Source organism: Mobula birostris, chromosome X (assembly GCF_030028105.1).
Source record: "Mobula birostris isolate sMobBir1 chromosome X, sMobBir1.hap1, whole genome shotgun sequence".
Lineage (NCBI taxonomy): Eukaryota > Metazoa > Chordata > Chondrichthyes > Myliobatiformes > Myliobatidae > Mobula > Mobula birostris.
Genome location: NC_092402.1, coordinates 71,568,782 through 71,595,033, shown reverse-complemented (window position 1 = coordinate 71,595,033; position 26,252 = coordinate 71,568,782). Strand labels below are relative to the sequence as shown.

At 41.8% G+C, this 26,252-nt stretch overlaps 1 protein-coding gene across 6 annotated transcripts in view; it reads right to left on the bottom strand.

Moving 5' to 3' along the window:
• kansl1b (KAT8 regulatory NSL complex subunit 1b) overlaps positions 1 to 26,252 on the bottom strand; it is a 200,199-nt gene that overhangs the window by 48,296 nt on the left and 125,651 nt on the right. For all 6 annotated transcript variants that reach the window (XM_072249272.1, XM_072249273.1, XM_072249276.1 and 3 more), the window contains 2 exons: positions 14,840 to 15,035; positions 4,432 to 4,597 (listed from right to left, as the gene is read on the bottom strand). In XM_072249272.1, the coding sequence (XP_072105373.1) occupies positions 4,432 to 4,597; positions 14,840 to 15,035 (362 nt within the window). The remainder of the gene's footprint in view (positions 1 to 4,431; positions 4,598 to 14,839; positions 15,036 to 26,252) is intronic.

Here is a 26,252-nt window from a genome sequence, read left to right as displayed (position 1 = left end):
ATGAAACAGTTTTGACAGAGAAGATTAAAGAGAATCCAAAGATATTTACAAATATATTAAGGAGAAAGAGTAACAAGAGACAGAATAGGGCCTCTCAAGACCAAAGTGGACACCTACTGTATGTGTAGAGCCGCAGGAGATGGGCAAAGTGCTTAAGTGAATGTTTTTAACATGAAAAAGGACAAAGATTTCAGAACTTGAGATAGTTGATGGGGATGCTGTGGGGGTAGTCTGCATTGCAGCTGAGGATAGATTTGTTGTCTTAAAACTGAAAAGTTTGGACTACTATATATAGATCTCTGGGAATTATTAACTAAATGGATTATTAATCCTAACATCTGTGGCAGGTAAGTTATTGGAAGGAATTCTGAAGGATAAGATATATAAAATTTGGAAAGACAGAAGTTGATTAGGAAAAGACAGTATGGCTTTGTGTATGGGAAATCATTTCTCACAATTGGATTGAGTGTTTTGTAGTAACCACAGTTGGTGAGGGCAGTGCAGTAAATGTGGTCTTGACGTAATGTTCCGCATAGTAAGCAGCCATGGAAAGTTAGATTGCATGGAGTCCAGGGAGAACTAGCTAGTTGGATAAGCAACTAGCTTGACAGTAGGATTAAGAGTGTGATGGCAGAATGTTGCTGGAGGCCTCAGACTAGGGGTGTTCCTAGAGTCAGTGCTAGACCCACTAGTATTTGTCATTTATATCTATGATTTGGATGCATAAGGCATGGTTATTAAGTTTGCAGATGACACTAAAATAAGTGGTGCTGTTGAGAGTGAAGATGTTTATCAGGATATACAAAGGGATCTTGATCAACTGGGTAAGTGTGCCGAGGAGGAACAAACGAGGGTTGGGCTTTCACAATGAACGTCAGTGCCCTGGGGAATATTCTGAACAGAACCTAGGTATACAAGCACATGGTTTTCTGAAAGTGGTGCTGCAGTTAGATAGGGTGATGAATGTGGCTCTTGGCATGCCTGCCTTCAGTAGTCAGGGGACTGAGTATAGTAACTGATATGTTACATTGCAGTTGTACACGGCATTGTGAAGACTGCATTTGGAATAGTGCATTAGGTATTGGTCTCCCTGCTGCAAGAAAGATGCCATAAAGTTGGAAAGAGTGCAGCGGAAATTTATGAGGATGTTGCCAGGACTCGAGGGACTGTTGTGGAGTGTGGTCAAGCAAGTTCGACCTATTTCACTGGAATGTAGGAGAATGAGTGCTGATATTATGGATCTGTACAAAATCATAAGGGGTATAGAGAGATTTAGTCTTTTGCCCAGGATTGAAGAATCACGCACTAGAGAGCATAGGTTTAATAGGAACCCGAGGGGCAGCTTTTTTTTTTACCAGAGGGTGATCAGTAGATGATGAGCTGCCAGAGGAAGTGGTTGAGGCAGGTACATAAACATTTAAAAGCAAATTGGACAGGTGTATGGACAGGAAAGGTTTAGAAGAATATGGGTCAAACACAGACAAATGAGACCCAAGACTGAAATCTTGGTCAGCCTGGACCAGTTGTGACAAAGGGCAACTCTATGACTAAAAATGCAACTCTCCTCCTCTCTTATCTTCACCTTCATCATGGCTTTTTCATCTGTACCCTGGAAGATTGAGCTGCCAGTCCTGTTCATTCCCCAACCACATTTCTGTAATAGCTATAATATCCCAGTCTTACGTACCTATCCATGCCCTGAGACATGACAAACATAAATTAACAAATTTTAAATTAACATAAATTACAAATAACTTGCACAAGTTGAGAAAGAGGAAAAACATCTGAGATAGCCTTTGGGTTTTTCCAAGTTGATTCCAACTTGACCCGTTGGCAGTAGAGAAGCAGTTGTTGTTGAAATTTGAGTTGTTGTTCTTCAACTCCTGTAAGCTCCTGCCTGAAGTCTGTAACTAGAAGCCATGTCATGGATTGTGGGGGTCCCTGATGATGGATGTTATGTACCTGTATTCCAGGGCCCCTCTGTTCCACAACACTCCCCGGGGTGCTACCATTCTATCCTATCTTATTGCTATTCTCCTATTCCTACACTCACTTGCTTGTGGCACCAGAAGTAACCTACAGATTACATCCCTTCAGGTCTTGTTATTTAACCTTCTGCCTATATTCACCCTACAGGACCCAATCCCTTTCCTTACCTATGCTCTACTAATGTGTACAAAAACCTATTGTTGGCTAGTGAAGCAGGTTATAATAAATTACAAGATCTTGATCAGTTCAGAGAGCTAACCATCTACCACCACCCTCTGACTTCTCCCACAAAGCCAGTGTTGAATATAATTTACTACCTCATCCTGAATGCCAAGCAACTAAACCTTCTTGACCAACTTGCCACATGGGACTTTGTCAAAGGCCTTGTTAGGTCTATGTTGACAACATCCACAGCTTTTCCTTCATCAACTTCCTTGAAAATCCCTATAAGATTGGTTAGACAGTACCTACAATGCACTAAGCCATGTTGACTATCTCTAATCAGTCCCTGCCTATCCAAATACTTAATATATCTGGTCCCTTAGAACACCTTCCAATAATTTACCAACTACTGATGTCAGGCTCTCTGGCCTATAATTTTCCATTTATTCTTAAGAGCCTTTATTGAACATTAGCTAAATTCCAGCCCTCTGGCATCTTGCCCATGGTTAAGGATGTTGTAAATCCCTCTGCCAAAGCTCTTGCAATTTCTGCACTAGTCTCCCACATGGTCTGAGAGGATACCTTGTCAGGCCCTGGGGATTTACCCACCCTAATTTGCTTCAAGACAGCAAGCACCTCCTCTTCTGTAATGGTCCATAACCTCGTTACTGTTTTGCCTCAAGCCTATAGACTCTGTGTCCGTCTCCTGAGTAAATAACAGCTGCAATAAATTTATTTAAGATTGCCACCATCTCTTTTGGCTCCATGCACAGATGACCACACTGGTCTTCAAGTGAACCAATTCTGTCCTTTGCTATCCTTTTGATCCTGATTTTCCTCAAGTGTTCTTTTGCATTTCTTATTTTTATACTCAAGTGCCTAATTTGTTCCATGCTGCCTATACCTGCAAGGCACCTCCTCCTCCTCAACCAGGGCCTCAATATCCTTCGAAAACCAAGGGATCCTAAACCTGTTATCTTTACCTTTTATTCTAACAGGAACCTACACTATAAACTCTGTATCCTCAATATTTCATTTTTGAAGGTTCCCATTTACCAAGCATCCCTTTGCCAGAAAACAACCTGTCCCAATTCACACCTGCCAGATCCTTTCTGATACCATCAAAATTGGCTTTTCTGTAATTTGGAATCTTAACCCAAGAAGCAGTTCCATCCTTCTCCATAATTATCTTGAAACTAATGCAACTATGATTGCTAGATCCAAAGTGATCACCTACACACATTCCTGTCAGCTGCCCTGTCTCAGTCCTCAATAGGAGATCCAGAATCACACTGTCTTTAGTTGAGACCTCGATATATTCTTCAAGGAAACTTTATGCTATCCAACCCTTTTACAGTATATGAATCCCAGACAATATGTGAAAAGTTAAGATCACCTACTTTATTTTTCAAGAGAGTCTGCTAACTTTCAACAAAGTTGCTCCTCCAAATCCTGTTGACTATTGGGTGGTCTGTAATATAATTCCAATTTTGTGGTCATCTCTTTCTTATTCCTCAGATCCACCTATATAGCCTTAGTAGATGAGCCCTCAGTCTGTCCAGTCTGAGCACAGCTGTGACAATTTCCTTGACTAGTAATGCCACCCCTCCCCCTTTAACACTTTCCACTCTATCATGTCTAAAGCAATGGAAGCCCGGAACATTGAGCTACCAGTCCTGCCCCTCCTGCAACCAAGTCTCACCAATGGCTGCAATATAATTCCACATGCTGATCCATGCTCTAAGCTCATCTACCTTACCTACAATACTCCTTGCATTGAAATAGTCACAACTCAGAACCATGCCCAATCTTTCGGTTCCTGCCTTTGTATGAAGGCTGAACATCTCCTTTTCCCACAACCACTCCACTAACCACAATGGCGCTCTGGTTCCCATCCCTCCTTGCAATTCTAGTTTAAACTCCCAGAGCGACACTAACAAACCTTACCAGAAGGATATTCAGGTGCAAACAGTCCATAATTTGGACAAAAAATTTACAAAATTGCTCTTTAGGAAGCTCTCAAAACAATGTACACAAACGAGAAGTTGTTGCATTACTATTATACATCTAGAAAAGGTGTAATCACTAACTGAAGCACTATGTTAACAAAAAAACATATGACAGCAAACAAGGTTTGCATGCCAAAATGTTTATAATGCAGCAGCAGTCGTGAAATCACAAGGGTCTCAGACCCTGATATGCTCAGTATTTCAGTACTGTAACTCCTACTTTCATCTGCACCCATCACATAGGTAGAGATGTGGTTTTCAAAGAACTTACCATCACAGAATGACAGGACTGGGTGTAGACAAGCATCTAACAATGCAAGCCGCTCTGACATGGGCATGTTGTATTGATTTTCTCGTGACTCAGAATTCTTGGAGCCACACATAATGCACGATGTTGTGACATTACAGTTACACTTCACTGTAAGAGGGTGCTGGTTCTGCAAACAAGATAAAACAGTGATGAATGACAGCAAATACATGCAACCCCGTTCCTGTTTTCCAGGAACATGTGCATTGCTGGATAACACGCATCACGATTTCCTGTAACGCAAAGCCTTGTCACCTGCACATGCGTCACAAAACTCAAGGTGAAAATATACATTTATTAGGTTTTTCCCCCATATAAATTCCATGAGAGCAAACTTCATCTATCTCAAATTCTTGAGTAGTGATTTGTGAATCCTGTAAGGGTGAAGTACAATTTCTGGAATGGCTGTAGTGTGAAGGTCGCCTGTATTGTGCTTTCTCAAAAGTTATGATGTTTATCATTTAGAGATGTTATATTTCTTCTGCTCCAATTATCAGTGTACTATAGACAATGCACAAAATCTTCCATGGGAGAGGTTCATTGTATCTAAACTGGCTACTGAAGACACATTGATCTTTGTCTGGGGTAGGTACAACATGCATAGCGCTTGACTTTCACCTGACACTGGACAAAAACACAAAGCTTAATGCAGCAGGAAAGGGTAGGGCACAGTGGGCAATCAATGCTCCATTCTGTTTATCTTGCTACCATTAAAATACATTTAAAATCTTTCAAGTTATCAAGTTGTACATGAACCTTTCCTCATAGTCATTTTACTATTGCAGAAGTCAAAACACACTTACTTTCAAGAACTCCCATTGCTCAATGAAGATGTCCTATCAAGCTTTGATTTTACCTATACCAAGGCTCTTCTGATTTATTGAAATTGGCCTGACTAATCAACTATTTTATTTGAAAGTGGTTTAGCACCCCTTTCCATGGTCATAAATCTAAAGACATTATCATTGCTCTATTTTGAGCACTCCCCCACTTGATCATGCTAATTTTGTAGAACCAAGTCCAGCTATGTCACTTTTCCAGTAAGGCCAGGCCAGAAATATATTGATCAAAAAAGTGGTCTGAATGTACTTCAGAAAGAGCTCCGCATGGATTTGCATCAAAGTTCCCCATCAGTCCTATACTATGGCATATATCATTGTAATTTCATACAACTGTACAGAATAGGTACAGGCCCCTTTGCCCATGCTCTGTGCCAAACACTAATCCAATCGACCTGCATATAACCCATATCCCTCCATTTCCTGAATATTCATGTAGTTGTTTAAATGCCACTATCAAAGTTCAGAATTAATCTATTCCTGAAGTACATATATGTCACCATATACTACCCTGAGATTCATTTTCCTGCGAAAGGCACAATAAGACAAAGCATCAGAATAATCAATGAAAAATCACACATAACAAAGATGGGCAAATAAGGAATGTGTAAAATTCAACAAATTGTACAAATATAAATAAAGGGAAAAAACAAATGATAAATAAATAAATAAGCAATTCATATCGAGAACAAGAGTTGTAGACTCCTTGAAAGTGAGTCCTTTGGTAGTGGAATCAGTTCAGTGTTGGGGAGTGAAGTTATCCCCTGTGGTTCAAGAACCTGATGGTTGAGGGGTAATAACTGTTCCTGAGCCTAGTGGTCTGGGACTTAAGGCTCCTGTACCTCCTTCCTGATGGCAGCAACGGGAAGAGAACATGGCCTAGATCAGTGGTTCCCAAACATTTCTGGGTTACCACTCCCTTAGCACCCAAACCACATTCCCAGTACTTCCCAAACAACAGGAACTCTGCAGATGCTGGAAATTCAAGCAACACACATCAAAGTTGCTGGTGAACGCAGCAGGCCAGGCAGCATCTCTAGGAAGCATCCTAGAGATGCTGCCTGGCCTGCTGCGTTCACCAGCAACTTTTATGTGTGTCCCAGTACTTCCCTCTCCCTTTCTGGCCATTACATAAAAACTATAGAATTTTGATTTACGATGCACGGTAAAAGAAAAATAGGAACTGCAAATTCAAAGCAGTGACAAATAATTGCAAAAATATTCAAATCTACTTCAAGCTACAAATAGTCATTTTTTAATTACAGTAAATAAAATTAAAAATTTTAGAGTGTATATTAGTAGTCCAACTATTCAGTAGTTCATTGCTTTTTCACCCTTCAGTGAGATGGATGGGCTTGGTGCAGCGATATCAGCTTCTCATCATCAGACTCAATGTACCTCAAGAGTCTCAGAACCCCAGGTTCAATAATCTGCAGTGTGTTTCGTTGCTTTGAAAGATGTTGGGCGATTGCAATGAAACCATACTTCACCAAATACAATGTTGGAAAGGCAATAAAGAACATGTTGAAGTTTTTCCCACAGTGCAGGATAGCATTCAGAGATTTCATTCTGCAACCAAAAGTCTTGATATGATTTTTTGAACCTTAGCTTCAGCTCAGTCATTTTGGAGCGAGATCAGTTCTTCTTCCATCTTCTGTTAATTCCTCATTGCAAGTGTTCAGGAATGGATTTATAACAAGTTCCAGTCTGGGTATCGAGAGAAAATTCTGTAATCTCTCACGTCTTCATGCGGCTCAGTCGGGTGGGCATAGTCTACTTGAAGATCATCATCTGGTGTTCGTTCATTCTCTTCCAACTCAAAGTGACTTGGAAATTGAAAAAGGTCGTGACAGGCAACAGTGAACTTAAATAGGGTTAATTTAAACAGAAAAGTGGAGATGACCGATTTGGTTTTAATAAGATTCACATCAATTCCTTGCAATTGAAGATTGACTTCATTAAACTTAGTGAACAATTCTGACAAATAAGCAACGTCATGCCTCATATTCTTGAGTTGATTAATGAATGAAGCATTCAGGTCTTCAAAGAACTGCATCATCGTTTCAAAAAGCACATAAAAGCATCTCAGGGTTTTGAGAGCCATCTGACTTCTGTGTGCGACAGCAGGCATTCAAACTGTTCAACATTCTCAATACAAAGCACTAGAAATAGTCGAGAATTGAGAGCATGGAACTTGAATTTATTTACCGATCTGATAACAACAGTATTTAATTATTTGTGCAGCCAATCACTTTTATTTTTTGCGACAAGATGTTATCTGTGAATTATACAGTAAATATGTTGGGTATAACTTTTTTCAAGAAAGTAATAACCCCATGGTAGAGTCCTGTCACTGATGGTGTCACATCTGTTGCACAAGCAAGAATGTTGGTGAGCAGACTATCCTTCTGATTGAAAAAAAAATTTAATAAATTTATTATCTCAGTACATACATGTCAGCATATAAACCCCCGCGATTCATTTTCTTGCAACCATTCACAGTAAATACAAAAAACATACCCAACAAACACAACCAATATGCAATAGACAATAAACTGTTAAAATAAAGAGAAAAATAATAACAAACAAGCAATAAATATCGATAACATGAGATGAAGAGTCCTTGAAAGTGAGTCCATAGGTTGTGGGAACAGTTCGGTGTTGGGCCAAATGAAGTTATCCCCTCTGGTTCATGAGCCTGATGACCCAACAACTTGAACTATTGACTCGCCCTTCGTGTCTGTTTCTAGTTCCTTTGCAAATAACAATTCTTGAAACATGCTTTCACTCTCTTATGAAGCAAACGTAACCAAGAAGCAAAGATTCGTTGCCTGGCAAAGTTGACTCATCCAACTGCAGTGCAAATTCTGTTGTCCAATCTATGTTGTACAACGTGTCTTCCATATTCTCAGACATTTCACCTATTCATTTTTGAACAGAGTTGTCACTGAGCGGAATTGCTTTAATTATTTAGACTGCTGACTTCTGAAAATTTTCACAAATTGACTGAAAATAAGCCAAGTTCTTGTTTACTTTATCAATGTGCACTCTCTTCAAATATTCAAGGAGCCTGGATGGTTTCATTGCCTCGTTTGAAAAAGCTCTTTCACACAACATACACATCGGTTGCTTGGTGCTAGTATAGATCCGTATTCCAGATACTCCACACTACACTGTCTATACTTTTTGATTGAACTGCTTTTGCCTTTTTCATTATGGATAAACAACCATGATCAATTGCCTATTGCTTAAGCCCAACCTTAAAGGCTGCGAACAATTAAGATGTCATCACAGCTGGCTCTGACTGAAGGTACATAAAGTGGGACTGTGATAACTTGGTTGGGCTGTGGGCTAGAGAAATGCAGTCAAGACCATTTGAAAGGGCAGATTTTGAACTTTATTTCTTTGAACACCATAAGCCAATTCACAGGAATTGAGTCACTGTGGGATTAGAGCATGGGAATTGTACTAGCTAACATTGTACTACAGCAGTGAATGGCAATAATGCGCAGGAGGCCCGGAAATAACACAATTTCTTCAATCCAGAATTTTCATGATATGCCAGATACAGAAGTGTCACATTGCTTTTCAACAACTATAATACACTTCAAGCAAAGTCTAAAAGAACAGTGGGTTAGCAAGGAGGGGCAATTATATGATCATTGTAATCAAATATGAGACACTGAGAATCAAATAATTGTAATTCATTTATTAAGTGTGTAATCTCTAAGCTGCCCTCTTGCTACCGAGCGACCTCAACGCCCCCTTTATCTTTAGAAACTCCCGCCTTCCTCTGGGGAGGCGATATAACCTACTTTGGGAACCACTGGCCTAGATGACTGGGGAGGTGGTCCTTGCAACAGCGCTCCGTGTAGATGTGTTCAATGGTGGGGAGCGCTTTACCTGTGATAGACTGGGCTGTATCCACTACTTTTTGTAGGATTTTCCATTCAGGAGCATCGGTATTTTCAAACCAGGTTGTGACACAACCAATCAGTTTACTCTCCATCATGCGGCTATCACCCAAAGAAATTTGTCAAAGTTTTAGATGACATGCCAAGTCCTTCCAAACTTCTAAGAAAGTAGTGGCGCTGTCATGCCTTTTTTGTAACGGCAATTACGTGCTGACCCCAGGACAAATCCTGAGATGATAACACCAAGGAATTTAAGGTCGCTAACCCTCTCCACCTCCGATCCCCTGATAAGGACTGTCTTATGGGCTTCTGGTTTCCTCCTTGTGTAGTTAATGATCAGTTCTTTGGTTTTGCTGACACTGAGCGAGAGGTTGTCGTTATGGCACCCTTCCGCAGATTTCCAATCTCCATCCTAAATGCTAATTCGTTACCGCCTTTCAGTCAACAACAGTGGTGTTGTCAGCAAAACTAAATATGGCATTTAGCCTTAACAGTCATAAGTATAAAGCACGTAGAACAGGGAGCTAAGCACAGAGCCTGGTGGTGCACGTGTGTTGATGGTGAATGTGGAGATGCTTTTGCCAATCCGAACCAACTGGGGTTTGCAAGTGAGGAAATTGAGGACCCATTTGCACAAGGAGGTATTGAAGCCTACATGTTGGAGCTTATTGATTAGTTTTGAGGGGACGATACTGTTGAATGCAGAGCTATAATCAATGAAGAGCATCCTGATGTATGCATCTTCACTGTCCCGATGTTCCAGGGTTGAGTGAAGAGCCAATGAAATGCATCTGAGTTGACCTGTTGTGACAGTAGGTGTAATGGGAAGGGTTAGTTTACTTACCGGTCAAAAGTTGCTACCACTGTGCCAGTCGTTGATTGGCCTATTCGAAGGATGCAGCAGCTCTCTCCCATTGGTTGCCTTGTGTGCCATGGCACTAGTGTCCAGTCCGGGTGCCTTAGGGGTATAAGAATAGCACGTGCAAGAAACTCGCTGATTTTTCCTTTGTCTCCAGGGGCTCATCTTCACACTAAGGTCGCAAGCAGTGCTGAAGAACCATTGGGAAAGTGTGCTGCAGATACAGGAGGGCCCATGCACACACTTAGCTGAGCATTTGTTGAATGTTTAGTTTTGTACTTGTGTAACTTGGGGAGACTTAACAAAGTACCTGTTGAGTTTGAAGTGTTTCTGAATGTTTAGTGTCATAATTTTTGTAATTTAGGGTGGCTTAGATGAGTACTTGTCTGACTTAGGTATCTGGTCGAATGTTTTACTGCTTGTCTGTAAATAAATGGTTAGCGTGCTTATTCAAAATCAGTGTCTTCTGTCTCACTTACCAAACCCGTGAACCTGCTTCCCCGTAACAGTAGGCTAAATGGAGCGGACCCAAGTCAATCCTCAGGCAGGAGTTGGTATGTTTCATCACCATAGATCTAAGTGCTGCTGGACAATAGTCATTGAGGCAGATGTGTACTTCAGGCTGATGAAGCAAGAGGTTAAAAAAATTAGTGAACATTCCAGTCAGTTGATCAGCACAGGTCTTCAGTACTTGGCCAGGTACACCATATGGGCTGGATGCTTTTCATGGGTTCACCCTCCTGAAGGATGCTCTCACGTTGGCCTCAGAGACTAAAAATCACATGGTCATCGGGGGCACTGGGAGTTTACGAAGGTGCCTCCATGTTCTGTTGGTCGAAGCGAGCATAAAAAGCACTGAGCTACTCTGGGAGCAAAACCTTGTTGTCACATATGTTGCTTGGTTTTACTTTGTAGGTGATAGCATTCAACCCCTGCCACAGCTATCAAGCATCCTTCAATAATTCAAGTTGGGTCCAAAATTGCCACTTTGTACATGAGGTGGCTTTCTGGAGATCATACCGGGACCTCTTGTATTTTAATTGACTGCCAGACCTGAATCCCACTGATCTGGCCCTCAGCAGATTGTGGATCTCCTGGTTCATCCAGGCTTCCGGATGGGGTAGACTCTGAATGATCTTGTGGGAATACACTCACCCACAACTGTCTTTGTAAAATCTGTGACAACTACAGGGTATTTGTTTAGATCCTCTGATGAGTACTTGAACATGGTATAGTCCACCGACTCAAAGCAATCCCACAGTCGCTCCTGTGCCTCCTGCAACCACCTTGTTGTTGTCCTTACCTCTGGAGCCTTGCTCTTTAGCCTGTGCATGTATACAGGTAGGAGGATAGCCAGATTATCAGTTTTCCCTAAATGCAGTCTAGGTATGAAATGGCAGGCATTCCTGGTTGCAGAATAGCACTGGTCGAGTGTGCTGGGACACCTGCTGTTGTAGGTGATAATGTCAATGATAACTGGGCAGGACAGATATTCCTTCAAACAGGCTTGATTGAAGTCCCCGGCAATTATTTGAAAGGTGATGGGGTAGGTTGTTGCTAATCGCAGCACTCAATACATCAAATGCTCACTTCACATCAGCCTTTGATGGCATATAAACTGCAATCAGGATCATGGAGGAGAACTCTCTTGATAAGCAGAACAGATGCACTTAATCATTAAATGTTGCAGGTCGGGAGAACAAGTGCAACAAGACCACTATGTCTGAGCACTACAAAGAGGTTACCATGAAAAACAAACCCCTACCTTTTGCCCTCTTTGAATCAACGGTAAGGTCCATCCAGTGTATTGAGATGCCCTTGGGTCTAACCAACGTATTCAGCTTGTCTGGAGTGTACCACGTCTCCGTGAAACACAGAACACAGCAATTCCTTATTTCCGTCCTATACAGCAAACTTGCCCTTAGGTCCTCAATCTTGTTCTCTAGTGACTGTATGTATATTTGCTAACAAGATACTGGGTAGAGTATTTTACAACCTGACGTCTTAGTATGGCTTGAAGTCTTCCCCACCGACCTCTCTTCCGGCTGTGGCCATGGACCTTCCACTTAAAGAAGCCATACCTGCATTCCTGAGAGCCCTTCAAAAGATCATACTTGCCTTCATTACCTCCCCTGACCATGCACACCATGCAAAGTAGCTATATTGCATTCTACAGGCAACATGACTATATTTGTACTGCTTTATCCTGGCTAACTATCTCTAAATATTGTGAACTTTGTAGATGAGTGCTCCATGCACCTGCTGCATTTGTCCAAAGTGATACAAGTCATACGTTTGGAAGATGCAGCCAGAGTGGCAAAAGTAGCTGCAATGCATTTTGCAAATGAAATGCGTCAGAATCAGGACACGGGTAATGGAAAGGAGCAATGTTTAAGATGATGAATGGGGTTTCAATCCATTGAGCTATTTTGTCCGAGGTGCTGCTAGTCGCCGGGTATTGAAGCTGCATTCATTGAGTCATGTGCAGTGTCAAGGATCTCTGACTCACCAATAAGCAAGAATCATGTCATTTGCCAGCGAATACCAACTTCTGGAGTCAGTATATTTGTGCAGTTATGTTCCCCAGGATGTTAATGGCGATGGGTGTAATGCACCCGAATATCATGTAGTTATGACTAAGCTCTCTTTTTGATATGATAATAGGCTGGCACATGTTTTGATGCAACACATGCAAAATACTGGAAAAAAAATTAGAAAGTCAAGCAACATCTACAGAGGGAAATAAACAGTGAATGTTTTGGGCTGAGACCCTTCATTGGGACTTTTGGTTTTGATGCAAATATTACTTAAAAATCTCTAAAGAACAAATTGCCCTTCTCAAGTTAACTATTCCAGGAACTCCAATTTCTGAAACAAACTTCTGAAGACATCTTCATTTGAACATTAAAAACCAGAAATTTCTTCTTTTTTTTTTGATAACTGAAACACTTGGATTCCACTCATTAAAGAATGTGTCATTTTCAAATTAATAATTTTAAAAATTGCAGATGCAGGAAATCTAAAAAGACAGAAAATGCTGGAAACAGGTTTCACTTCCCACAACCTGAGTAGTCTTTTTGATTGGTATTGCAGCATTTTCAAGGACAACCTATGATGAGCAATAGTGACAAATTTTGCTGCTTATGCTCATTTCCAACAGTGAATTAGAAAAATTCTGTAAATCATAATTAATTGCCCAATTCACTTTATTTCTTCCTCATCTCGCTATCAACCAAACTCAACTATCCATCTCCTTAGAAACTATCAATCAGCCATAGAAAGGGTGCAGAAGAGATCTACAAGGATGTTGCCTGGATTGGGGAGCATGCCTTATGAAAACAGGTTGGGTGAACTCTGCCTTTTCTCCTTGGAGTGACAGAGGATGAGAGGTGACCGGATAGCGGTGTATAAGATGATGAAAGGCATTGATTGTGTGGACAGTCAGAGGCTTTTTCCCAGGGCTGAAATGGCTGACACGAAAGGGCACAGTTTTAAGGTGCTTGGGAATAGGTATAGAGGAGATGTCAGGGGTAAGTTTTTTTACGCAGAGAGTGGTGAGTGCGTGGAATGGGCTGCTGGCGATGATGGTGGAGGCGGATAGGATAGGGTCTTTTAAGAGACTTCTGGATAGGTACATAGAGCTTAGGAAAATAGAGGGCTATGGTTAAGCCTAGTAGTTTCTAAGGTAGAGACATGTTCGACACAACTTTGTGGGCCGAAGGGCCTGTACTGTGCTGCAGGTTTTCTATGTTTCTATGAATGGGCTGCCGGCGGCGGTGGTGGTGGAGGCGGATATGATAGGGTCTTTTAAGAGACTCCCGGATAGGTACGTGGAGCTTAGAAAAATAGAGGGCTATGGGTAACCCGAGGTAATTTCTAAAGTAAATACATGTTTGGCACAGCATTGTGGGCCGAAGGGCCTGTATTGTGCTGTAGGTTTTCTATGTTTCCTTACTCTACTGCTATCTCCAGGAGCTCTTAAGGTGGGACTAATTCTCAAACATTTAAGATATTTCATACAATTTGCTCAATTCAACTTTGCCAAAAAGATAGCACTGAATTTCCCCCTTAGTTTTCAATATCTGGCTTTTAACTGATACCTAATGGGATTTGACCCCTTTGCCGGAAATAATTGTTTGATTTTGTAAATTTCCTTTCTAATCTTGAAAAACTTCAATCTTGAAAACAAAGTTCAATTTTGAAAATTATCTCTGTAAATCCATGACTAAAAAAAAATCAAATAAACGCTGGGCAATGCCACTATCCCATTATGACGAGTAATAACTTTGCTGCTTCAGTGTTGGTACATCACATTTATGTAATCTTGAAAATGCAGATTTTTCAGGAATCTATGGAAATCATGATTAAAACAAGCATCAAGGATTTGTGCTTTTACTTTTTCTATGAATGTAACATTAAGCACACCACCACAATTTCTTGTTAGTTTACAATTTTAATTCATTGATACAAATTCTCACCGAAAACACGATGTTTCTATACATTGAGATTCCCAGTTGGTATGAAGCTACTTATCTATGCCTCTGCTTACCAGCCCAAAACCAGCTCCTCTGCCACAGCCTTTTATTTTCATTAGACCCCTACATTTGTTCAACATCTCCATCTCAGCCATTCCAAATGGCAAAGTATTTAAGTCTCTCTTTACTGATGCTCATTCACAATACTAAATGAGAATCTGTAATCTGAAATATTGAAATGAAGCAGGTTACCATTTTCATTTACCGTAGACTTTTTCAACTCACCTTCTGGTTAAGTGGCTGAATATTACTGGGTCTGATGAGCCTCCTCTTTTTACAAGCTAGTAGTGGACGAACCCGTGCTGCAGTGCAAGTGGTATTGCAGGATGCAGACAATATATTCAATCTCTGCTTTTTATTTAGTCGTTCTTCAGCATCCGAGCTGTCAGCTGAATTGCTGTCAGGAAGCAAGCTGTGAACACTGCAAGGAGGAACACAATATATGCAAGTATTAAGACAGTGTTTGCTTCAATAGTTTAATTTTAATATAAGCCACATCTATATTGTGAACAAGGGACATTTATATCAAATGCAATTAAGTATTTTCTCAACTGCACAATGCCTAGCCAAAGCTCAAATTATGGCCCTAACACTCTCTGGCAGGCTGATTTCTGGAGGCTGTTTTTAAACTGCAAGACAACCAGTGAGTTGAATTGCTAATTCCATCCTTCCAGTAACCATCAGAGATATAATTGACTCACCTTTAATCCATATTCTGCAAAAAATATCTGCTTAAATAAGCCAACAACTCATCCTCAAAAATAATAGCAATTAGCTCTCTACTACTCTATCCTTAACATAAAAGTTTAATTCCCAGTCCTCTTTTCCAAGAGTGCCAAAGTTGCACAATTTTAAATAAATGAGCACTAATTAGTTCTAGATTTTCATTTCTTCCAGCAGATGGAAATTGCCATACCAAGGAAAAGATGGTAACATTTGACACAGCAATGTTGAAAAAACACTAACTTTCACAACCTAGAGCCTATCTGAGTTTCTTTCAATATATTCATAAAAATGGATACAACATTTAACACCATACAATTCATCTACGTTAGAAGAGCAACATGAAACTCCCCAGTCATTACCTAATCTTAAATGGTACTTTCAAAGAGAAATTCCAAAAAACAACTGGTTGCCTTCTTGGCAAGTCACTGAAGGAATAAAAAAAATGTTCTTTAGAGTTTATAATACGAGGCAGATTATCTGCTTCCTTGCACTTGTTCAGTAAGATAGAGTGCCTTAAGTCCACTTTCCTGCGCTTCATATCATCAGATATCCTTAGACTCCAAAAAATCCATCTAAACTTGAAAATACTATATAAAGAATTCAGTCTCTTTTCATCTATTTTAAATGATATAATCTCCGAAGAGACTATGCCCCTCAGTTGTGGTGGCAAATTCAGAAACAAAACAGAAATGCTGTAAGAGCTCAAGCAGACAAGCAGCAACTATAGAAAGGATGCCTCATGTCCAAAACTCTTCATCAAGGACTGATTTCTGTTTTCATTTCAGACTGCAACATCCACAGATTTCAAAGTTGCTGGTGAACGCAGCAGGCCAGGCAGCATCTCTAGGAAGAGGTACAGTCGACGTTTTGGGCTGAGACCCTTCGTCAGGGTCCTGACCTAGGGTCTCGGCCCGAAATGTCGACTGTACCTCTTCCTAGAGATGCTGCCTGGCCTGCTGCGTTCACCAGCAACTTTGATGTGTGTTGCTTGAATTTCCGGCATCTGCAGAATTCTTCGTATCGACAGATTTATTTGTTTTCTATTATTGGTGAATTCCAAAGATTTACAAACCTCTGTTTAAAGAAACATCTCATCTCAAGCATAAATTGCAGACCCCTAAACCCAAGATTACTTTTCTCGCCTACATCCTGCATCTATGGAAAATAGCCTCTCAGCACTTAACCTATCAATCCTACAAGTATCTTATATGCATGCACGATGCCATATGTTAATGTCAGCGGTAAAGAAAGTTCTGGTATCTGTAAAAATCAATGTAACAAAACATGTTGAAGGAACAACAGAGTTGAGAGATTTAACTGCCTTGGTTAACAAGCACACACAAAAAGGGCCACAACTTAAACACAGAGTCATAAAGCACAGAAAGAAGCCATCTAGCCCAATTAGTCAAGATGCCAATTCAAGCTAGTGCTATTTGCCTCCATTTGGGCCATATCCTCTAAACCTTTCCTATGTATCTATCCACTGTCTTTTAAAAGATGTTATTGTACCTGCCCCAACCACTTCTCCTGCAACTGACTCCATATATCTACCATGCTCTACAAAAAAAAAAAATGCCCCTCTACTTCCCATTAAACCTTTTCCTCTAACCTTAAACCTATGCCCTCTAATTCTTGATTCCCCAATTCTGGGAAAAACAAGTGCATCCACCCATTTAACACACAAGTTAAACAATGTCTGAATAAGCGATGGTTCTTTCAAGACATAATTACCAGAATAGCTAATGAAGAAAAGTGATGTACACCACTGTCCTTATATTGAGGTCTACAGAACCCTCAAAGTGGTAGCAGAGATAGATATGGTTAAGGCAGTAAGGTTGCTTTCATGGAATACAAGAACATGGAGGTCATGGTACAACTGTAGATGACTTTGTCAAGACCACACAAGTACAGTGTGCAGTTCTGGTCAACACACTATAGGAAGGCCATGAATTGCACCAAAGGGGGCTACTGGAAAAGACAGTATAATTATTTTCTCTGTACAGGGTGTAGAAAATTTTTATAAAAACATTGCCTGGGCTGGACTGCACCAGGTGCACTTTCCTTGGAGCAGAGAAAGCCAAGGAGGGCGGGGGAAGCTGAAGGTTTTACAAAATGAACAGGGGTATAGAATAAAAAAATGAATCTTCCTCCTGCCATAACAGGGCCATGTAAAGGAGGGGGCTTTTGGTCCAGATTCCAGCATTTACAGTCTCTTGCGACCAGCGGTTTGGTAACTTGCCATTTTGTCTCTTTTCTAAACCTATAATGTATAACAGTGGTCCCCAACCACCGGGCCGCAAAGCATGTGCTACCGGGCCGCAAGGAAACAATATGATTTGGTGCTTATGAAGCGATACGGGCCAGCTGCACCTTTCCTCATTTCCTGTCATGCCCACTGTTGAGCTTGAATGCACACGAGGTCATTACCCACGCTGGAGGTCATCAGTCGGAATAAGTAAAAGACAAACATCGCTTGAGAGTTTCTTTCGAAGAGGTGGAAGAGGACATAAAAGGCCTAACGATGATGATAACACAGAGACGGTTGAGGCAAAGACTGCAAAAAAAAAGCTTCCTTCAACAGAAAATACGACGAGTCATACGTAAAATTGGCTTTATTGTGACCAGTGACTCGCATGATCCAAGCCACCTGTGTGTGATATGTGGAGACAAGTTGAAAAATGAGGCAATGAAGCCCTCAAAACTGCTTCGGCACCTTGAGTCCAAGCACCCTGCACTTAAAGGCAAACCCGTTGAGTTTTTTGAGTGGAAAAAAAGTGAGCAAGCGGGTCAGAAGCAAGTGCTGAGAGCCACCACTTCCACAAATGCTGTTGCTCTGAGAGCGTCGTACTTAGTGGCTAGCCTTATTGCTAAGGCTAAGAAACCTTTCACTGTTGGTGAAAAATTGATTCTGCCTGCTGCCAAGGACATGTGCCATGAACTGTTGGGAAAAGCTGCAGCCAACAAGATGGCACAGGTTTCTCTTTCAGCTACCACAGTTTCAAGGAGAATTGACAGAGCAGAGGATATCGAAGCACAGCTATTGGAACGGCTTAACGAGTCACCATGATATGCTATCCAGGTCGATGAGTCTACCAATGTCCACAAGGCAGTGCTGCTGGTTTATGTGCGATATATATTTCAAGACGATGTGCAGGAGGATATGTTGTGTGCACTGCCACGGCCAACTAACACAACTGGGGCAGAACTATTCAACTCTTTGAATGACTACATGTCAGGCAAACTGGACTGGTCATTCTGTGTTGGAATATGCACAGACGGGGCTGCAGCTATGACTGGACGGCTGTCTGGTTTCACTACCCGAGTCAAAGAAGTTGCTCCTGAATGCCCGTCTACACACCATGCCATACACAGGGAAATGTTGGCTAGCTGAAAAATGTCACCTGATCTTAACAGTGTATTGAGTGACATTGTTGAAGTTATCAATCACATCAAAGCAAAAGCCCTTAACTCACGTCTGTTTGAGCAGCTTTGCGAGGAAATGGATGCAGAGCACAAATGCCTTCTCTTTCACACTGAAGTCAGGTAGCTATCAAGGGGGAGAGCCCTGGCCAGGGTTTTTGAGTTAAAAGAGCAGCTACAGAGATTTCTTTCAGGAAAAAAGTCACCACTGGCAGCACACTTCAGTGACGAGGAGTGGACAGCAAAACTCGCTTATCTGTGTGACATCTTCAACCTACTCAATGAACTCAATTTGTCACTTCAGGGGAGAATGACAACTGTCTTCAAGTTGGCAGATACAGTGTCTGCTTTCACAGCCAAACTGGAACTGTGGGGACGGCAAGTGGACAGGGGCATATTTGACATGTTCCCAACATTAGCTGGGATTTTGGCAGAGACTGAGGCTGCACTGTCTTTCTCACAGCTGGTGCGTGATCACCTAGTTTCGCTGTTGACAGAATTCGAGCGTTACTTCCCAACCGCAAATGATCCAAGACGTGCAAAGGAATGGATCCGTGACCCATCTGTGAATGTCCCCGGTGAATCATCCATGTCAGCGTGGGAAGAAGATCAACTCCTTGAGCTTGCAAATGACGGTGGGCTGAAAAGTATGTTTGACATAACATCTCTGCCGGCATTCTGGATCAAAGTCAAGGCTGAATATAGTCATAGTCATACTTTATTGATCCCGGGGAAAATTGGTTTTCATTACAGTTGCACCATAAATAATAAATAGTAATAGAACCATAAATAGTTAAATAGTAATATGTAAATTATGCCAGTAAATTATGAGATAAGTCCAGGACCAACCTATTGGCTCAGGGTGTTTGACCCTCCAAGGGAGGAGTTGTAAAGTTTGATGGCCACAGGCAGGAATGACTTCCTATGACGCTCTGTGCTGCATCTCGGCTGAATGTACTCCTGTGCCCACTCAGTACATTATGTAGTGGATGGGAGACATTGACCAAGATGGCATGCAACTTAGACAGCATCCTCTTTTCAGACACCACCATCAGAGAGTCCAGTTCCACCCCCACAACATCACTGGCCTTACGAATGAGTTTGTTGATTCTGTTGGTGTCTGCTACCCTCAGCCTGCTGCCCCAGCACACAACAGCAAACATGATAGCACTGGCCACCACAGACTCGTAGAACATCCTCAGCATCGTCCGGCAGATGTTAAAGGACCTCAGTCTCGTCAGGAAATAGAGACGGCTCTGTCCCTTCTTGTAGACAGCCTCAGTGTTCTTTGACCAGTCCAGTTTATTGTCAATTCGTATCCCCAGGTATCTGTAATCATCCACCATGTCCACACTGACCCCCTGGATGGAAACATGGGTCACCGGTACCTTAGCTCTCCTCAGGTCTACCACCAGCTCCTTAGTCTTTTTCACATTAAGCTGCAGATAATTCTGCTCACACCATGTGACAAAGTTTCTTACCAGAGCCCTGTACTCAGCCTCATCTCCCTTGCTGATGCATCCAACTATGGCAGAGTCATCCGAAAACTTCTAAAGATGACAAGACTCTGTGCAGTAGTTGAAGTCCGATGTGTAAAAGGTGAAGAGAAAGGGAGACAAGACAGTCCCCTGTGGAGTCCCAGTGCTGCTGATCACTCTGTCGGATACACAATGTTGCAAGCACACATACTGTGGTCTGCCAGTTAGGTAATCAAGAATCCATGACACCAGGGAAGCATCCACCTGCATCGCTGTCAGCTTCTCCCCCAGCAGAGCAGGGCAGATGGTGTTGAACGCACTGGAGAAGTCAAAAAACATGACCCTCACAGTGCTCGCTGGCTTGTCCAGGTGGGCGTAGACACGGTTTAGCAGGTAGACAATGGCATCCTCAACTCCTAGTCGGGGCTGGTAGGCAAACTGGAGGGGATCTAAGTGTGGCCTGCATATCCTGAGATAGCCACAAAAGCACTGAAAACGTTGCTTCCATTTCCAACATCATATCTTTGCAAAGCAGGATTTTCTGCAATGAACGCAACGAAAACTAAACTGCGGAATAGACTGGACATAAGGAACCCCCTTCGAGTAACACTGTCTCCCAACACCCCTTGATGGGACCATCTTGTTGCAGGGAAACAAGCCCAGGGCTCCCACTGATTCAGCGATATTGGTGTGTTGAAATAATTTTATAAGTTCATACGAGGAAAATATGCGCTGTGTGTTTAATATCCAAATGTTACTTAAAATGTTATGATGCTATTGAGTTATAAGTAACTTATAATTGACTTATCACTATATTCACGGAAGGAAAATATGCGCTGTGTATTTAATATTAAATTTGTTAGATAAACCCTTTTGGAAACGAAATTGAGCGTATTATAAGTGACTTATAGTTTCACCTATATTCCCGTCGTGATTAACAACCCCCCCACCCCCCGGTCAGCAAAAATATTGTCAATATTAAACTGGTCCACGGTGCAAAAAAGGTTGGGGACCCCTGGTGTATAATGTTAACTTTGCTACCTCGCAATCTGCTGGTACTACTCCAGAATCCGGACAATTTTGTAAGGTCATCTGAATGGATCCACATCCGTGCAGTCACTCCTTTTGCATCTCAAAGTTACAGGCTATCAGGTCCAGAGCATGTGTCTACGTTTACTCACGCTAATTTAACAATTCTTTTCCTTTTGTGGTACAGGTTTCCCCCGCTTTTTGAACGCACGCTTTACAAAACCTCACTGTTACGACAGACCTACATTAGTTACCTGTTTTCGCTAACAGAAAGTGTTTTCACTGTTACGAAAAAAGGCAGCGCGCACCCCGAGCAGCCGCTCTCCCCCCAATCGCACGGCATTCTCGCCAACATTGCTTAAACACGTGCCTGTGAGCAGCCGTTTGCAAGATGAGTTCTAAGGTATCAGAAAAGCCTAAAAGAGCTCGTAAGGGTGTTACACTTAGCGTAAAACTAGACATAATTAAGTGTTTCAATCGTGGTGAATGAAGCAAGGACCAAGTGAGTTTGGCTTGTGGAAGTTGATGAAGATGATGTTAAAGAGGTTTTGGCATCCCATGACCAAGAACTGATAAATGAAGAGCTGATGCAATTGGAAGAGGAAAGGATAGCAATCAAAACCGAATGCAGTAGCGAACGGACCGAAAGTGAAGTCATCCAGGAACTGAACGTGAAGCAACTGCGTGAGATTTTCACTGCAATGATAAAGTACGACTTTAATTTTGAAAGGGTATGTCGGTTTAGGGCATATTTGAAAAATGGTTTGAGTGCTTACAAAGAACTGTATGATAGAAAAATGCGCGAGGCTAGCAGTCAAGCATACTGTCATTTTTCAAGCCTTCCATATCAGCCACAGCAGACGACGAACCGCAACCCTCGACATCAAGGCAGGCAGAGGTAGAAGAAGATGACCTGCCTGCCCTGATTGACGATCAGATGACACCCCAGTGTCCCACCACCCCAGTGGTCCCAACCCCCAGGCCGCAGACAGATACCGATTCACAGAGAATGCAGCGGTAGCCGGGAGGCACCCAGCACGTCTTTAAGAAAAAAGCCAAAATAAACAAGCTAATTAATTAGGTGCCGCCCGGCACGTAAATGTCGGCCCAGATCAGAGGTGACGCAATCGGCAATTGGCTCTGATCTGGCCAACATTTACGTGCCGGGCGTCACCTAATTAATTAGCTTGTTTATTTTGGCTTTTTTCTTAAAGATGTGCTGGGTACATCCCGGCTACCGCTGGACCTCTGCATGCTTCGCGGATCGGTATCGGTCGCTGCCCGGAGGGTGGGGACAACTGCACCACCCCAACCTCCAACGACTCAGCCTAACACACCATCATCAACGTGCTCTGCGCTGTCTTCCTGATTCCCGTAAGTGATACTACACTGTACATACATTATTTCTACTTTATATAGGCTGTGTATTTTTATGTGTTATTTGGTATGATTTGGCAGCTTCATAGCTTAAAAGTTACTGGACAGAGTGTTTCTGCCGAGAGCACTTGCGTGAGATTTTCCGCCGAGAGCGTTTGCACCATGTTTGTGCCAAGAGCACTTGCGTGAGATTTTTGCTACGGAGAACAGTGCAGGCAATGGTTGTAGAAAAGTATTTCTACTTTATATAGGCTGTGTATTTATCATATCATTCCTGCTTTTACTATATGTTAGTGTTATTTTAGGTTTTATGTGTTATTTGGCATGATTTGGTGAGTTATTTTTGGGTCTGCGAACGCTCACAAATTTTTCCCATATAAATAAATGATAATTGCTTCTCCACTTTACGACATTCCAGCTTATGAACCGTTTCATAGGAACGCTCTACCTTTGGATGGCGGGGGAAACCTGTACTACAAAGTGTGAGTACCAAACGCAAGTGTGCACCACAATGGAACTGTACAAATTAGAGCTAATCAGTACATATTTTGATAAGACCAGCTACAACACCAAAAATTCAAAGCAAAGGCATCAGAGAACACCATATGTAATGTTGCTTCAGTGATTAGTAGTTATTTGGTACTGATAGTCCAACCTACTGATTATGCAGCACATGCTTACAGTGGGAGCCTGGTAAAGTCCTTTAAGAATTAGTGATAGAACAACCAGAAGGTGTATTTCCCCATTTTTCAATATAAGTGTACCACTTGTAATAAAATATACCAAAATAGTGATAGGGCATACTGAGATGTTCCATTAATATTTATATGTAGCTATCTGGTTACTTGACTGAAAAAAGACACTTCGGGAAAGTAGAAAAACATTAGCTAATTCTGGAAATCCTTTAAAAAAGCCTGGACCACATGTATGCTCTGCATCAAGGGCAACATACTTACAATTGATGCAAAGTTTGCACTTCATATACTGCTGACAGTTTGCCTTGTCAATGAGTTACAGCACAGATGTTGAAATACACAAGGGCCACAATAACCAACACTACATATAGTCTTGGTATTAATAGAAAAATCTTCTGAGTTGCAAACAGGTGGGTGCCTAGTATATGGACTAGACGTCAGTAAGTACTTTTAAATACAGAAGCTTAAATTAGTCACAATATTAGGAAAATGTAAATTTGAACTTGAAGTTTAAAAACATTGTCATTTTATCACCGTCAATTTGCTGCAGGCATGCTAAAATAATTACTTTGCTCAAAGCAGTTAAAGCAAGCAAGATTTCACCATTTTATTCCCTTAACCGATTAAATTTTCCATCTGTGTATCGTTGAGGTACCAATTTACATTCCCCTCACCAAGTTCCAGGTACAAAGAAGACACAAGTTGCATCGTGTGTCAACAATTTGATGTTATGACAAAACACCCAATTCTAATATACTCAATGTCTCCCTTCTCTCTTGGAACTTAGTGAGGGGAATGTAAATTGGTACATCAACTAAGCTGGTGTACAATTCAGTGACCACGAGGAATCCAGTAGCCAGACTCAGGTTGGAGGAACAACACCTTATATTCTATCTGGGTAGCCTCCAACCTGATGGCATGAACATTGACTTCTCTAACTTTGCTAATGCCCCACCACCCCCTCATACCCCATCCGTTATTTATTTATATACACACACATTCTTTTCCTCTCTCCCTCTGTCCCTTTCACTATACCCCTTGCCCATCCTCTGGGTTTCCCCCCCTCCCCCTTTTCTTTCTCCCCGGGCCTCCTGTCTCATGATCCTCTCATATCCCTTTTGCCAATCAACTGTCCAGCTCTTGGCTCCATCCCTCCATCCCTCCCCCTCCTGTCTTCTCCTATCATTTTGGATCTCCCCCTCCCCCTCCCACTTTCAAATCTCTCACTAGCTCTTCTTTCAGTTAGTCCTGACGAAGGGTCTTGGCCCAAAACGTCAACTGTACCTCTTCCTAGAGATGCTGCCTGGCCTGCTGCATTCACCAGCAACTTTGATGTGTGTAGTACAATCCAGTGAGCTCAGTCCTGTGCAGTGAAGTTTCTGTAAGCCATGCAGCATCAGTCTCACTGTATTTTACCCAGAAGAGGTATACAGAGTTAAAATAGCCATTATAAGAAAACTGAAGGAAATGAGAGTTTAAACATACAAAATTAGCTAAGTAGACCTTGCCCACAGGCTGGGCAAGCAGCTGGTTGTGACTTGGACCTTTTCATTAATACCACCAAGATTAAGTACACTGCTCAGGCTTTTGTGACCTCACCCAATAGATGAACTCCACATGGACAATAATTAAGACAACTCCTGTACAAAATACTATTACAAATCGGAAGAAACATTGCTACAATTTTATAGCCCTACACCAATTTCATTATAGGCTGAGAATTATAAGGCACAAAAAGGAGCACTTTGGCAACAATAGTCCATGCCTAAGGTGCCAGCCTGAGCTAGTCCCACATCCCGCTAAATGTTTCCTATCTACTACACCTGTCCAAATGCCCTTTATTAAATGTTGTATTTGTTTCCACCTCTGCCACTTTCTCTGGCAACTCATTCCATTTTCCTACTGCTCTTCGACTGGGAAAAATATACCCCTCACGATCTTATAAATCTCAGTAAGGCTGCCTCAGTCTCCTTTGCTCCAGCAATAACAGTTCCTGTTGCTGGGACTTGAAGGCTTGGGTTAAAAGGAGAGACCTATTTCTTCTCGCCTTATAACTCAAGCCTTCAAGTCCCAGCAACATACTTGGAGGCCATTTCTGCATCCTCTTTAGAAAAACCACATCCTCCCTATAGAATGGCATCCAGAAATGCACACAAAATTCCAAGTGTGATCTGGAAAATAAAACAGTACAGAACAGGGCCAGGTCCTTCTGGCTATAGTGCTGTGCCAAAGTAATCAAGCTAAGACACCTAATTATTAAATTAATCTCTTCTGCCTACACGGCCCATATCACTCACTTCTCTGCATATTCATGTGCCTATTTAAGTCTCTTAAATACCTCCATCATAACTGCCTCTACCATCAGCCCTGACAGTGCATTCCAGGTACCCACCCCTATGTAAAGAAAACTTACCCCAACACATCTCCTCTCACCTTAAATGTATGTGCTGTAGGTTTAGACATTTCAATATAGGTACCAAAAAAAATGATACCAGCTGTCAACTCCATCTATGCTTCTCATAATTTTATAAACTTCTTTCCAGAGAAAACAACCCAAGTTTGTCCAACCTCTCCTTGGAGCACATGCCCTCTAATCCAGTCAGCATCTTTATAAACCTCTTCTGCATCCTTTCCAAACCCTCTGCATCTTTCCAATATGAAATAAATAAAATTCTAGAAATGCAGCTCAATCAGTTTCATAAAGATGAGCATGATATATGCCCTCTTAACCACCCCACAGCATGTGAGGCCACTTTCAGGGAGCAATGAACTTGGGTCCCTCTGTTAACTGTGTACTGTCCCTTTACATTTGGTCCCTCAAAGTGCAACACCTCCATCTGTCATTTCTCTACCCATATCTACAACTGATCTATATCCTGCATATCTGTTGGCAATCTTTCTATCCACACACCA